The 16,674-nt window shown below is 31.7% G+C and overlaps 2 protein-coding genes and 1 long non-coding RNA gene across 4 annotated transcripts in view; 1 reads left to right on the forward strand and 2 right to left on the reverse strand.

The window, feature by feature from the left end:
* Positions 1-266, forward strand: part of LOC111242359 — a 2,175-nt gene extending 1,909 nt beyond the window's left edge. The window contains exon 3 of the long non-coding RNA XR_002669234.1: positions 122-266. This is a non-coding gene — a long non-coding RNA (uncharacterized LOC111242359). The remainder of the gene's footprint in view (positions 1-121) is intronic.
* A 2,323-nt stretch (positions 267-2,589) lies between these two features.
* On the reverse strand, positions 2,590-3,906 carry LOC106771650 (oil body-associated protein 2B). Its single transcript, XM_014657649.2, has 4 exons — positions 3,569-3,906; positions 3,399-3,481; positions 3,195-3,309; positions 2,590-3,046 (listed from the first exon to the last, which is right to left on the reverse strand). The coding sequence occupies exons 1-4, from the start codon at positions 3,849-3,851 to the stop codon at positions 2,790-2,792; spliced, it is 738 nt and encodes a 245-aa protein (XP_014513135.1). The 5' UTR covers positions 3,852-3,906; the 3' UTR covers positions 2,590-2,789.
* A 1,023-nt stretch (positions 3,907-4,929) lies between these two features.
* On the reverse strand, positions 4,930-9,914 carry LOC106769622 (protein-tyrosine-phosphatase PTP1). 2 transcript variants are annotated; one of them, XM_014655311.2, is made up of 9 exons: positions 9,557-9,912; positions 9,381-9,477; positions 9,217-9,299; positions 8,950-9,090; positions 8,714-8,848; positions 7,385-7,533; positions 7,142-7,283; positions 5,508-5,577; positions 4,930-5,322 (listed from the first exon to the last, which is right to left on the reverse strand). In XM_014655311.2, exons 1-8 carry the CDS (start codon positions 9,743-9,745, stop codon positions 5,512-5,514), a joined length of 1,002 nt encoding a protein of 333 aa, XP_014510797.1. In that variant the 5' UTR covers positions 9,746-9,912; the 3' UTR covers positions 4,930-5,322; positions 5,508-5,511. The 2 variants fall into 2 exon arrangements, with proteins under 2 accessions (XP_014510797.1, XP_014510798.1); XM_014655312.2 differs by lacking the exons at positions 4,930-5,322; positions 5,508-5,577 and having other exon boundaries at positions 7,142-7,278; positions 9,557-9,914.
* Positions 9,915-16,674: the final 6,760 nt, after the last annotated feature.

A 16,674-nucleotide genomic window follows, 5' to 3' on the forward strand; every position in this document is an offset into this window, starting at 1 on the left:
TTACATGTTTAATACAATTGTATGAATTTATATAATTAGCTCACCCTTGCCTTTGTTGTTTGTGTTTATGTATGTTGTTTGATTCCCTGTTGCGATGATCATCATTCTTGGATGTGAGTAGAGGAGAATGACGTCTCCGTTGAGAACGCTTTGGAAGAGAACCACGACACTGCTGCTACTTAGTTCCTTAGGATTTTTTTTTTTAAACTGTTAAATTCTATTTGAACTCTGATGTATTTTGACAAACTTTAGTATCTTCCCACGTGTTTTAAATTTCTTCTAAATTTCCTGGATTACTGTATATAATCTATGGTGACGTCTTGATTTTTGTATACATGTATGTTATAAAATAAAGATGTCACAGTATGAATAAAAAATTATAAAAAATAATTTGTCACACTATTTTATAAAGTAAAGATTATTGGTTTCTAAATATTCATTATGAATAAAAAAATTATAATTACTCATTATCTATATATACATAATTATCTATAAATACATACAAGATAATGTTTATCATTATCGGTATCAGTGGAAATATGTGTATATGTATTTATTTTTACATTATGATGACAAAAGTTATTTTTTTATTTATTATTATTAAAACAAAAATAGTATTAGATTTTAAATGAAATATGTTCATATAAAATGATTTTAAAATAAATAATTTTACCGTGGATAATTTTTATTATATATAATTGAGTTTTAAAAGATTAACTATAAATTTTAAAGGATAAAATAATAAAATAAGATATATTAATAATATAAAATTGAAAATAACACGTGTATACTAATGTAAAATCTTTAAAAAGTATAAATATGTAAACAATTACATTTTTAGAAAGTTTGTTGTATCTAAATAATCTCATTATATATAAGATGACATTTATAATCACATATATATCTGTATTTTTGTTTTTATATGATTAATAAGCGGGTGAGTTTAAATAAGATTTATTTTGAATTAAATTTGTTTTAAAAGTGAGTTTTAATTCATTCAGCTTAAGATATGAACAAGAAATTATTCTTTTAACACATTTAAATTTTTTACATTTTTTACATTATAGGTAGGAGATAGAGACTGAATCTTTATCTTTTTTTCTTTTCTGTTGAGTAATACTTATTTAAGTTTTCTGTTTTTCTCCTTTTTGGAAGGATGTCGCTTTCTGTTTTTCTCCTTTTTGAAAGCATGTCGCCAACCTTCGTTCCCATGATGATATAACAAGATTCAGAATCAGTCATGCAATGCATTTTGGAACCTGGTCAAACACAAACCAGCCTTTTATACTTGCTCAGCCTTGCTAGGGACCAAAGATCCCACAATTGCACATGGTTCGATTGGCAGATCACATGATCCTATGAGGTAAATCACGATTTTAATAACAATGGTACAGATTCACCCTAAAATCAGTAAGATGATTTACACCTCACTTATATATTATAGATATATTATAGATAGAAATTGCCCGAAAATCAATATGTTGTCACTCTGCAAATTTGGCGGCTCTTTAGTGAATTTCATCAGTGTATACTATCAGGAGCTCTGACCTAATAGCTTAATCTTTTTGGAGAGATAATCTTTATATTGTATCAAAGCGTCAATAGAAGAGCTCACAAGTTTGATGCTTGATGCCACTATTCTAAATAAATGTGAATTGGCGTGTTAGCAAGGCAAAAAAAAATGCCCGAGTTCCCACAGAATAGGTTAAGCTTTTGGGAGACTTTTATCTTTGTCAGAGTGAAGTACGTCAATTTTTTAAGGGTATACCATTTTAGCTAAATATGCTGAGATTTTGGTTCATGGCTCCACCTAAGTGTTCTACCCATGGCTTTTTCCAGAGAGTTTCCGTTTCTAATCCGAAGACAGTTTGTTTTCTTTCTCTCTACTGAAATAGCTTTTTCTATTATAACACTTCTTGGTTTTCCTTCATATTCACACACACAAAAAAAAAAAAACAGCTTTCCAGCCAGAGACATCTTTTTGCAGCATATTGATTATAAGAATTCCAAATACAAAATAAGCTAATCCAACCTAGAAGAATAAAAAGATCAAACATGAGAAAGGTAACTCAACTTAAGAGCAGCTTGTTTGGACTTAGATTTATGTGATAAAGCCCTGAACATGCGAGGAATCCCATCATTGATATCATCTGCCATTGACCCATACGAAACATTTTCCAATCCAGTAAAAGAAAACTCGTTGATGTTTATCCAAGTCATCATCATCAGGAAGCGCATTTGAATTGCTATCTATACTTCTGGGAGGTCCAATAGACTGAGAAGCCATTCCAGCTTCACTATTAGCATGACCATTAGTATGCCTCGAGCTTCCACTGAGTGGATTATCTACAGCTACACCAACAGTGCCTTTCCATGACCTCGAGCAAATACCACCCATATTATGTCTAATTGCTTGTCACTCTATAGTTTTACTATATGTACACTATGTCCATACAACACACCCTATAACCCTATAACCCTTAACCCTATTCATTACCCTGCCCAAAAAGAACAAAAAAAAGAACAAGAAAGAAGGAAAATTAATTGCCAGTGAAATGGTTGTAATACGATTGATTGCCAACAATGAAATGGTTGTAATAAATTATAATTTATTCTTAAAAACAGGATATGTCATTAAGCTTTAGATACAATCCATCAACATATATAATATATATAAAGTTGGGTGGAGGAAACATTTGAGAGACAATTATTATTCGTGAAATGTAAAATTTCATAACTCTGATTTATTAGCTAAGAAAATGAGAGAAAGAGTTGGTATATTGAGTAAGTCAAGGAAAAGGTGCCCTCAACTTGATCTCAGTCTGGTCGATGTCAATCGCAAATCCTTTGCCATGCTGCTTCCAGTAGTCAGCCAAGGGGTTGATCATCTCGGGTTCAGGAATCTCTACCCTTGAACTTTTCAGGCTCTCTGAGGAAATACTGTACTTGGCATCCCTCTCATGCACCAGCTCTGCCCTCACCAAACCAGGACTTACTGCTTGTGGAGACATCATCAGCGCAGGTGCACCCATAGGAAGCCTGTCCCCTGCATTTGTAATTTTCATCAACTAACCAAGATCATACCATTACTTTTACTCCAACATACTCGTGCAAATACTTCAAATTTTCTATTATAAATACTGTAACTTAAAAAACACTCAAAAGATGACCAAATTGTTTCCATGTATGCGTACCTCTGTCAGCCTGCCATGTACACCAGAACTTGCCGTAAGTTTTGGCTAGGTTTTCGAGGTCCGGTTTCCCAATAAGCTCTGGAACTCTGGGGTTCACCAAGAGACCCGATTTGACCTGCACGGTCCAAATCATCATTTAAATTTTCAATTCCAAATAGAAAACAAAAACACATGACAAGCAAAGGAAAAGATCAGAATAAAAACCTCATAAGCATGAGAATGCCAAAGTTTCTGTTCCTCCGGTGGCATAGTTTCAAAGATATCATCAGAAACAATATACTCCACACCTATCAAGCACACAACCAAAACATTAAACAAATAAGTTATTGAGTTTTGAGAAAATCGAAACAAAAAGAGAGAGAAAACAAGAAGACCAAGAAGACGAGCATCGGATTCATCGGAATCGTAGACGGCGCATTGGATGAAATTTTGGTGGAGTCTGGAGCAGTAGTGGTGAGTCTCTATCTGGCGAGCCATGTCGTGGCTATAGATGGCGAAGGAACACGAGTGGTGACTAATCTGCTTTATGGGCTCCAGTGACTGTATCATCATTGCACTCTTGTCGATCATGTGCTGTCCCACTCCCATCTCCTTTCCCGGAGTTGGTTCCGGACCCTTCGCCGGAGTCGGTTCCGGTGACTTGTCCGTGGAGGCCATTAACTATTGCAAGTTTAAGTCAATCTCCTCTCTAGAGCGTGTGGAATATCATTCCCTCATGACTCGTATATATAAGCCGAAGATGGAGAACGTGGGTTGAGGCTTTGGTTCCACGCGGACATGCAGAGATGATAACGTGGCTGATTGTAGAGGTTTTGGTTCCATGTGGACATGCAGCGATGAATACGTGGCTGATAGTAGAGGTTTTGATTTCACGTAGACCTGTTGCGATGATTACGTGACTGAGTTTAGAGAGATTCTGTTGCGAACATTTACTATCACAAAAATATGGCATTCTAAAACATTGATATGTTCTTGAGTATATTTGGTTAAGGGAATTACTAAAGTCCCACTTCCCTCGCATATCATCTCGAATCTGGATTCACTGTAAGTGGATTTTTCAAAATAGTGGTCTGAATTCACAAACTCTTCGCTACTTTCTTTCATTGATTTTGATTTGATACTTAGGATATACTAAACCGTAAAACCCAATCATAAATCCTAACAAAAAAAATCCTAATCCTAACCCTAAATTCACTGGAACTTGTCTTTACACTGCCAATTAATCACTAATCTTCTTTAATAAGAATTCTAACACAATACTTGTTAAAAAATAAAGTTATAATATATAATAGAATTAAATATATTTGTAACCCTTTACTTTTATATAAAATTGAAATTCAATCATATTCTAAATTTTAATACATTTTAATTTTTAAAATTAAAAAATAATAATGAATATATATAATCTTTATAATCTAATTACATTCAATTTTTTTATGTCAAACATATTTCAAGTTAATATTTAAATTATTTATACTACTTATCATTTCAATATTATTTGAGAAGCTAAAAGAATTTAACGAAATTAGATTGAAAAATATATTTATTTGTTTTTAAAGTTTGAAAACAAAAATATATTAAAATTTCAAATATAATTTAAATTTCATAATAAAATAGATTAAAAATATATTTAACTTTTTATAATAGGGTAATTGTATGACTTCTTTATCCAGTCAACGCATGATTTATTTTTCTAATATTTTTCTTTTCTTAAAGGTTAACTAAATATAAAATATGCACCAATAAATAACCCGATACATTTGATAATATTCTTTGATCTTGGCTCAAGTTGATTAACCTTGAGACCTAAGCACATAAAATGGGATTACATAACTTCAGTAGGGCAATGGACATTTGATTATTGCAGCCATTAATAATTATGCCATTCTGTTCCCCAATGTAATTCTAACAATATAACCAAAAGGATGCTAATATCTGTGAGCTTTCCCCTCCTGCCATTATACATGAAAAGCTAGAGAATAAGAGAGTCAAATTCATAAAATATCCAGAATGTTAATGTTTCAGTGTCAGCTGCCGGGAGACAAGAGCATTGCATGAACCAAACAAAAGGTCGAAGAATGGGAAGTTAGCTTCAAAATGAGGCAAACAGCCTAACATCCTTCGAGCTCTGGATTTACATCACACAAAACACAGCAATTCGTCAAGCTAGCAAGATAAAAACTTTGAAAAGGGTATAGCAGAATTACATAATACAGGAAAACTCAAACAAATTCTATCCAGTATAAAAAGAACTTGAGGAGCTAAAATATTTATACTATATGAAAAACTAGAAAAGGAAGCAGAAGTACGTACCCTTCTACTGCTGAGATACAAGGTCTTCCAGTTCATCTATGATAGCTTTATAGCAGAAAATGTACTGATCCTGATAAGTGCAGAGTCACCAAAAGGGTCAACTAGTAAGCATATAGAAGAAAAGGCCCAGACAATAATAACAATACTAATGGTTTATGATTACAAATTATGGGGATGGAGGGAAGGAATATCAGGTTAAGATACGGAGCCAGATCTGTACAATAAGCTCCCAACTAGGACCGATTCCCAAGTGTCTGGTAAACCGAGGTCACCTCAGCCAAAAAGCCTACTGGACTGAAGACTACAATGTCATCTTCCTTAAGATTTTCCTCAATTACATTAACCTCCTCTCTTGTTCTTAAAAATTATAGAAATTTTCCTTATCTTTGATTTTTGGTCTGTTAGGAGGGTACATGTCTATACAAAACTTTAGTCGGAGGGTATTTATCTGATAAGAATTTGAAACAGGTCATTTAATTTCTGACAGAAAACTAGAAATGAATTTCCAATGCCCCTAAGCTCAAAGATTAAAAAAAAATTGCACAAAATATCTGTGCTAGAAGTACTGAATACAATTGTGTATGAAGAATCACAATAGTGTTGGGTGATTAGGCTCAAAAAGATTTCCAATGCCCCTAAGCTCAATGACTAAAAAAAAAAAACTTTGCACAAAAAATTTGTGCTAGAAGTATACAATTGTGTATGAAGAATCACAATAGTGTTGGGTGATTAGGCTCAAAAAGATAGTCTCAATTCCATAAGTTCAATAGCAATTTTTGATGCATTAATTGTCATAACTTGAACTCAAAGACAGTACATCAGTTGCTGATAGTGTCAACCGTATCTTAATTGTCGTGTGCTTCTATCTTGATTGTCCATTCAACACTGGTTTTTTTATTTGATGAAAACAATGTTTTTGCTCAGTGTGTGCAAGACCATGGAAATTAATTTTCCAAGTTTATTTCCCTTCTTTTTATTTTTAGTTTGAGAGCAAGTCGTACCCCATCTTATTTCTTAGTGTACTTATGTCGACTGGTAGAGCCTTCACATGTTTATTTATTTTTTACCTCAATTACCTCTATATTCCACGTGAAAAATAGTAATAGGAGCATGATCCTAGTAATAAACTAGTTGATAGAACACACTTCTCGTGTAATTAAAAAAACAGGGATGGATACTTTCAAAGGAGGACACGGTTCCTCAACAGAGAGTTTGATTACATCCTATCTGGCCTAGTTACTCGCAATAATCTGCCTTCATTACCATCAAAATGTTATTATTATTAGGAGTTCCAATCTGGGCAACACAATATTCCTTTTTTTCTCAGCATAAAGGAATTCATAGATTCTCCACTGAAGGAGAATGATGTTCTTTGAAACTTCTAAGTTATACATCCTTGCCTAACCAGCTAGCCTAGTTCGTCGCAACAATCTGCCTTCCTTACCATCAAACAATACAATATACCATATCATCACTGTTTTATATTTCAAAAGCTCTTGTCTTTTTATTTAGTTTAGAAATGGAACTTGACAAACAAGCAGCCCACCTAAATCTTGCCATTTCATAAAAAAAAATAAAAAAAATCAGTATATTCATTAATCGTACTTATATATTACATCAACAAATCTTGATACCTGGGTCTGAACCATTCCAACACGCTGGGCCCTGAACACAGCTACTGTGTTAGCAATATCTACAGCAGACATATCACCAGCAAGTATTCTCTGAATTGTGTTGTGAATTGTGCAATATGTTCCAGTTCTACCAATACCTGCACTGAGTGATAGAGTTTGTCTCAGACATACGTACACTTGATATATTGTCATCATCACTGCCATAAGGTGAATAAACACAAAAAAAGAAGGAACGAGATGAACCTGCAGTGGACCACTATTGGACCAAGGTTTGGTGGTAAATGGTATAATCTTTTCAAAATTTCACGCACAGCTAATGTATCTTTGGGAACTCCGTGGTCAGGCCATTCGGGATACTGAATATGTAAAACAGATATTGGAGCATCTTCTACCTGCAACAATAGACAAAGATTAGCATGAAACAGGATGCAATACATCTTGATGATAAAGAGAAATTGAGTGCATTCCAAAATTATAACAACAAAATTGTGATGTTTATTTCTCCTTTTTATAGAAAACGAAAGTTTACAAGGGGGAAAATATGATATATTGCAATAAGGCAAACCCCAAATATATAGCTTGGGATGAATAATATTTCAGGTTAGTATGCATAGATGTGATTGTCCCCATCAACCTAAAAACCAACTTAACAACTAAAAAATAATTTTCCATCAATCAATGCCAGTTGGGTTTCGATCAATGGTTTGTTTCAAGTTTCTTGTGTCTATCTAACTCAACAACAAATTGCCATCTTAAGACCACGAAAATAAAATATTAATAAAACAAAATAGATACCCTCCACACAACTTCACTTGATATGCAGAACATTTAAAAAACAAAAAGATGAAAGATTATTATATGGAATTTTTATCTTGGTGCAAAAGAAATTTAATTTGAAAAAAATGGAAGAATATACAACCAAGGACAGGAAAAAAAAAATCCCCAAATTAAAAGAAACTAACAAATCAAAAGAAGGTTTATTTTTTATACTTATGTTATTTCTCCTTCCTCAACGTAAATTCAAATCACCTATATATGGAAGATTATATTAGCGGAATAACTAGGAACTCATCGAGAAAACTTTGCAAAGCTATGTGTTATTATAGTTAGAAGTAATCACTTTGAAGGGTGTCATTTATTTCATGTTGATAACAGTTCCCATCGTTATTTTTCTTATAATATTTGAAGAGTACACAAAAGAACACCCCAAACTTCAAAAAACAAGACTAAGAGTCAACTGCTATATTTTAGCCATGACTAGTTCTAGAACCACCACCCCCGGGAAAGCATGAGCACATTCCATCATTTCATTAAGCTTGCATAGTTAAATTTGGAGTGGCCTCTCAGGTTCTAATGTTAACATAGTTGAGAGATATATTATCATTAAGGAAAGAATTCAGTTTAAGCATTACAATTACAAAAGGCCAAGAGTTAAATGAATGGTTTTCAAGAGAAGGGGACCTCTTCCCGAATCTCACATCCTACCATCTACAAACTATTACACATGACAGTCTCTAAAGAAAGATATAAAGCCTGAACGTCACAACCATTACAAGAGGAAAATAATCTGACCTCTCTATGGTTCACCTCTAAAAGGCGCAGCACCAATGAAGTTTCAGTAGTGTTCACCCATTTACCAATAACAGAAATATTACCAAATTCTCTAGGTCCATCCTCCGCTTGAAAATAATCTCCACACTTTACCATCTATAAAGAAAGTAAAAGAAAACGTGATAAAAAAAATACAACAAGGAAGAAAGAACTCAATATGTTAGTGAGTAGGCTCGAAAGGGCCAAGTGACAAGTACCTTATAATTATCCACCAACCTTGTTAGCATAATAATTGCAGGGCAACGATATTGGATAATCATCTCCCAGAAATCTTCATAAGTATGCGGAAGTGGACCTTGTGTGGCAACAAACTGTGACACGTTTCCAGAGGAGGAGGTCTACATAATACATTGAAGAGGCACATGCAAGCCAATTTAACTATCTATCTATTCCCTCCAAATCTCCTTGCACAACAGTTATTTAATTAAAAGCAAATTAAATAAACAAACAGAAGAAGTTTATACCGAGACCAAGCTTGCATTGATATACCCCTGTGCTGCAGGTCTATAATCCGAACTCGATCTGAGAACAACCCTGTTATTGTCAACTGAAACAAGAAGTGACAAAATTCAATTTCTTTTCCCGAAAATAACACAATAATCCAATAAACCCTCGGCAACAAATTTACATGGCAAAACGTCCGTGTATCGGTTTTTGTTCAAATTGACGCCGTCAAGAGCGACGGTGCATCTTCTCCTCATCTCACTCGGCGTTATTCTGTTTGCCTGAAACCGCAACACAACCCAGTACGGTGAATCTTAGTGTGCTTGATATGAGAATAATGGATTAGGTTAGGGTGCGAACCTGCAAGTGTCCAAACTCCCGACTGATGGTGTGAGGAGCCTGGAGTTTGTCCTTCAAAAGGTTGATGGCTTGGGTGCAGTGGCTGACCTGATCCGCAGTGAGGGTGATCGGGGAGGGGCTATCGGGCGAGAAATTGAAATTCTCGGGAGGTGGTGCGGAGGAGGAGGTGGTGGTGGGGTTGCCGTCCATGGTGGGTCTCCGGCGGGGACGAGAGCGGGTGGCGACGAGATTCCCCAGCTCCAGTTACGGTGTATTCTCACTTCACTGTTGTTATCAGTGCAGTGGAGTTGACCTGACGCAATAACAGAATGCGCTTTTTGCGATTCGTTTTTCCATTTTTATTAGACTGAAAGTTAATGGCGTTATTGAATTTATATTGCCTCTAATTTGATTTCTGAAAATGACTAAATTACGAAGAAAAAAAAAATCTTGAAACTTTAACATATGTCTTTCGTGTTAGTTTCTAGATAATCTTTGTTTTCATGTCTCACATATTCCTGTCGAGAAGCTGGATTAGTAAGCCATCCGTCGAATAATTGAATAAATGATTGAATTACGCAAAACGATATATTAAAATTCTTATGGTTTGAATGTAAAACCTCTCATGGTGAAAATTTACTTACACGCGGCTTCTTTGTCGGAGACTAACTGTATGTGATAAGAAGTGTAAATATAAATATCATCTAATAAATGTGTTATAATTTATTTAGAAAAAATAATTTAAAACTTAAAATTAATTAAACTTAAATTTTAAAGATGTTTTTTTTTATTTCTTTTTAAATAACGAGACAAAATAATCCTTCGTCTAACACCATTTATAATCAAACCTTAAATTCACATTTTGCTTAAAATTCAAATGGAAACCATGTTTTTTTCACCTTGGTCTCTTGGGTTGATCAAATCATCCTATAATTGGCTTATGTATGATTGTCTTTACATTGTTTCCATTTCTTTTAATTAGTTTATTTTATTGTTTGTTATTGATATTAATTGTTATAGACTTATCTGTCTTTGATTTCAATATTATTTATTTTATTTTACTTATACAATATCTAGTTTATCGCTTTTTAAATATAAATTTTGTAAGTTTTATTTATTTATCTTGTAAATCAGTTAGATATTAAAATTGATTGTTTATATTATATAAGAAAATGTGCTCTTGGGAGTTCTTACATTGACTTATTATGCCGAATAAGTCACGTGAATATTGACAAAACAAATTCTTACAAACAAAAACACTTGTCAAGAACTTGCGATAAACCAAAACAAGTACAGATTGGGCTATTCAAAGAACCCAAAAGTCATGCTATTCAGCTCAGTACAAAAGAAAGAAACAGAGAGTTACTTCCTTCACCACTTCATCTTTTCCCTTCACCTTTCCAATTTTTTCTAAATTTCAATCTTACTCTTTTTATTTTTACTTTTACTTATTATTATTTTTTTTTAAAACCTTATTCTCCTTTCACTTTCGTTATTTCTCTCAAAGGCAAATACCCACCCCTCTTTCATTTTCTATTTTTTGTTTTTCAATTTTCACATCTATTAACTATTAGTTTTGAAAGATGCTCTACAAAAAGTACAGTGTAAATTATCCTTTGAAACAAAAGCAAGTGTTTCTTCGCTTATACATGAATAATAATAACATTTGTTATTTCATTTAATTGTAAAGACAATCACATCAACCATTTATATATTAAGTTTGTGTAAGGATTCGTATGTAAAATTGATTTTTGCATTAGAGAGAAAATTATTTCATTAAAATATCTTGAAATTTCCTTTGCTATAGTATCATGTATATATAGTGAAAGAAAATTGAATCATTTGTTGTCCTTAGGGACGTGTTAGGTTCATGTTTCATTGCTTCTGCTTAAAGCAAGGTTTTTAAATATACACCATTAAACGAACTTTTATATTGAAAAACCGAAGGTCTACATTGATACACCCAAAATACAACGTAATCATTATTGGCATATGAAGAAGTCATTCGATCTTAAGAGGTCCTTTTAAGAAAAAAGACACCTACACATACTTTTGTTTGAACGGATGTGAAAATTGAAAAGAAAAAGAGAAAGTAAAAGTGGGGATGGGGGCTTGCTTCTGAGAGAAAGTTTGAAAGTGAGAGGGGATTAAGGTTTTAAAAAATAAAAAATAAAATAAGTAAAGGTAAAAGTAAAAAGGATAAGATTGAAATTTAAAAAAAAAAATTGGGAAAGTAGAGGGAGAAGATGGGGTGGTGAAGGAAGTAACAGTCAAAAAACTATTATACATTTATTTAGGCTTCAATAAATATAACGGGTGTTGCTTCCTCCACGACCTCAAGTGTTCCTGTACCTTCCCACTATTTTCTTTTATTCTAAAAATACTTTACACCTCTCAACTATTTTTTTATTCCAAAAATACCCTACACATCCCTGTTATCCTTAACCATCTTTCTTTTTCTCTCTTTGCATTAACGAGCATTCATGGCTCCGATTTGAATTTGTGATATACTACAAAATATAAAATTCAGAGGAAACTTCAATATCAGTGCTTCTACCACTATCATTTTATAAACTTAAAAGTTAGATGCAAATACAAAATAATAAACATAATAATATTAATCGTAAATAATATATTATTATTATTATTGTATACTACTTTATAATGATGAAAGAACTAAATAAATTCTAAATCTTTAACTTTTCTTTTATATTTTAAGTATTTAATAATATTTTTATATTATTTATCTAATAAATTAAATACTTTATCTAAGTTATTTGAGTCAAACATGTCGGTAAATTAAAACATAATATAATGTTAAAAATTATAAATATTAAATGTGAAAAAAGAACACACACATGTATAAACATTTTTCTAAAAATTTAGAATAAAATTTTACCATTTATTAAGTAATGTGAAAAAAATATATATTGAATAGCGAAAATAAGATTGGATCGAACTTATTTAAAGGAATATATCACAAGTTCAAATCTGAGGCATGTAAATGCTCATATAATACAGAGAGAGAAAGAAAAAGATTATTCAGGAAGATAATCGGGAGATGTAGGGGGTATTTTTGAAATAAAAAAAAAATAGTAGAAATATATAAAATATTTTTGGAATAAATGAAAATAATGAGAAGATGCGAGTGATGGAGGGAGCAACACCAACATATAACCTACCTTACTCATTTCATATTAACTCAGCTATTTATTTAATATAGCATAGATTCATCTAATTACTTAAATTAATTTTTTGATACACAAAAAAATTATAAATCATTAGTAAACAAAATTTTTAATATTTAAGGTTACAAATTTCTTTACATTGCATTTTAAAAACTAATTAATATAATTTCTTTTAGCCTTGTTAAAATATAATTGCAGCACAACCATTCATAATATTAAACAGAATAGTAAAAAAAGTTATTTATTTGTTTAAGGATAACAAAAAATAATATTTCATGTATCATTTCCTTTTAATTCCTTTCTAATTTCAAAGAAATTATTTGTTAAATATAGAAAATTAATTGCCATGAAGCAACACGAGCTTAAGGTATTGATTGGAAAGAAGTATTAGGTTGTTTGTGACAAAAATGTGAGGAAGAAAATTAATCAGTTAACTATAGTTTTTAACGTTTAGGATAATATGACCCAATCAAATTCTATTTTTTGAGTGATAGTTTATTTTCCTTAAAGTCTAGTCTTCTCTTCTTTTTTTCTATAATTTTCATGTATATATTTTTTTATGCATACAAAATCTAAGTTAAATAGATTAGTCTCTATTAATACAGGACTAAGACTATAATGATATGTTATGTTTGTGAATTAGGAACTTAAAGAAATTTTAATTGTTCTAAAATTTGCATCTTTATTTAAGGAGCACAATAGTGAAAGGTAAGGGGGAAGCTTTAAACTTGGTAGCGAACATAATGGTTTCTTAAAAGAGACAGGACTTCCGAACCGATTTCTTGAACCCCTGTTGGCGACCATAGTTGATCAATCTTGATCGACAGACAACGACAAATAAGAGAAAGCAATAGATAACTTTAATAAAAAAAAAATCTCTATATTGATTTATAATACATAGCGTTTTTTTAGAAAAACTTTATTTATTGATCTATTTTAAAATATGAATTAAAAAGTAATATTAATTATCTAATAACTTTTAAAAAATAAGTTTGTGTAGACTATAAATTTTTTCTATCTTTGAAATTTATTTATTTACTTATTTATTTGAATGTAATATATTTAGTTTAATGTCAATCCATTTTTATTCATCAAATCATTTGTTAAAGATGCATATTTTGACCTGTCCCAATAAAGTTTATCAATAAGGTTGGGAGATGTTGGGGAAAGGTTCAACACACACATAAATCTTCACACATGGTAAGACATTGTCTGTTTTGGGCCAAACTCTCACGGATTTGTTTTTGGTACCATTCCAAAAGCCTCTTACCATTGGAGAAATTTATGTGTATATAAACCTTTGACGTCATTCTTTCACTCAATGTGTGACTTTGTTTGCACTCCAACATCCTCCCTCAAACCTGGCTCACCTGATCATGGGGGGACGTACTCGTCTGAACTCGGTGACTCGAACCATGGGCTTTAATAAACAAATCCGTGAAGTCCAAAACAGACAATGACTTACTATGTGTGGAGATCTATGTGTGTGTCGAACTTCCTCCCATCAAGAGAAAGATGAGATATGATCAAGATTTTGGAGGATAAAGAGTCCGAAACAAGTTGAGTATTGGTATGTATTTTATAATGATTATATATTTCATATGTTGGTTTCTTTATCTAAAAGGTTCTCATATTAGTTTTTCTAGATGGTGTTTTGTTAGATTAGACACAAGGTTAAAATGTGCATTATTTGATTGACTCATTTATCACGTCTTATTTAAAATAATGATAAAGTGTATTTTATTGAGGGAGTATATAAATAACTTAAATGCATTTTTAAGTATAAAATTAGTAAAGTGCTATTACTCAGTCTTATAAAAATAGAATACTTATGTTAACTTTTAATTATATTTTTTAAACTTAAATTTATGCACAGATACAAGGTTATATATAAGTTAATAATTTTTATAAAATTTATTTTTGTTAGTGTTATCATTAAAAAAACAATGGTCACGAATATATACCACTTATTACAATAATTTTTATACATTGTTTACTATATTATTTTTAAATTTTGAATTTATTTGAAAACTTGATTCATGTATTCTAAATAAATGTTAAATTATTTATTATAAAAAAATAAATTATTTATTATAAATAATATATGATATTTTTTCACATAAAATTATTTATTTGTCCAATTTATTTCAATTTAGCACATTAAATTATATCAAACCATTTAAAATAAATAAATATTTATTAAAGTTAATATATATATATATATATATATAATATTTTTATATTTTTTAATTATTTTAATTATTTTAATTATTATTATTTGCAGTATTATTCTAATTTAAAATACAATATATAAAATTAATCACTTTTATAAATTTTATTTTTGTTATTAAACATTAAATAAATTAAAAAATATAGTGTATTGTACAGATACACGTGCCAGTTTAAGAATACAAAGCTCCGTGTGGAATTAAAGACAGTCCGTGTTTTCCATAGTGGAAACTACAAAAGGCGTCCCGATATTTTGACACCATTTCATTTAACACCATTTTGACACTTTGACGTGGCAAGCATCGATTGGTTGGTTTTTTTTTTTTAAAAAAAATGACAAAAGTAATTGAAAAATTAGGAGCAGATTTGAAAATTTGATTTCCTCTTTTGCCCTTGCCCTGTTTCATTAGAGTGAAACGATTTTACAGTTCTCATTTCAGCATTTCACACCCGTTTCCTCTTTTCGGTGTGGTTGTGGTCGTCGCTCTTCCCCATCTCTGACCCTATCATCTTCATTGTGTTTTTCGATTTCGTTGCCGTCGACGCTGTCGTTGTTCGACCTTGGTGGTTGAGTTTGATTTCTTCGATCTTGGTGTAGTTTTCTTCTCCCTTTGTTTCGAAATGGCAAGGAATTCGACTAAGGTAAGCGCCACCTTCATCCTTGCTCTATTTATGTTTCGTCCCTTTTGTTTGTATTTCGCAGTATTTAATGTTTTAGGGTTTTCAACATTTGTGGTTGATGCAGTTGACGGTTAGGCACTCATTTTCTACTAACTATATATCAACTCTGACGAAGGAACTGACACAGGAGCAAAGGTCAATAATTTGTGGGACTCCTTTTGGTTGGTTCGTAGAGGTCAGTGAAAAAGTTAGGTTGGCTAGGAATATTTTGAGTGAATTAGTTGTGAGGTGGGATGACTCTAATGGTTGTTTTGTAATCGGAGGCAAAGAAATCCCTATGACAGAGAATGATTTTTGTTTAGGTCTGGGGTTGGGTTCAGAATGTAAGGACTTTAAACTGAAAGAAAATTTGTTTAAAAGTTCATGTGTTAAATATGTAGGGAAANACACAAAAGATTTAGACTTGGTTTACAAATGTTTGATGAGGAAACGTAAGAAGAAGATTNCTTGTTCTGATTTCTGTAGTCTTTATATTTTAGTTGGGATATATGAGTTATTAATTCCCAATCGCAGTGGAAGAGTGTNTCAAGTTTTGTATGAAATTGTTGATAATTTAAGTGAGTTGGGTAATTATTGTTGGGGTAGTATAGTGTATCGTTACTTGGTAAGTAGTTTGTCCAAAGCTTCAGAAGGATTGAAGAAAGGAAAAGGCACAAGCAATGTTTACATTGATGGATGCACTTACATGTTGCAGGTAATATGATTAGTTAACTTGTGATGCTGCACTTACATGCTTCAGAATTGAAATTGTGTTGAATTGTTGATACAATGTTAATTTTGAGTAGCGTTTGTGATGATGAATTTTTTGTAGGTTNGGTTATGTGAGAAATTGATACCTCCGAGAGGTGAAATACAAAAATCTCCTAGAATTTTGCATTGGATGAATGTACATTTGNGAGATAATATTGTCAAACAAGCTTTGGAGAGTGATGTGGTATGATGTTTAGTGATTGCGTTGCGTTATTCATTTTAAGATGTATGTGTTGTGTGTGTGATATTATTTGTTTAATTTCAGGTTGTTGATGAATTTGATGTTGGCGG

This window comes from Vigna radiata, chromosome 8 (assembly GCF_000741045.1).
Source record: "Vigna radiata var. radiata cultivar VC1973A chromosome 8, Vradiata_ver6, whole genome shotgun sequence".
NCBI classification, from domain to species: Eukaryota; Viridiplantae; Streptophyta; class Magnoliopsida; order Fabales; family Fabaceae; genus Vigna; species Vigna radiata.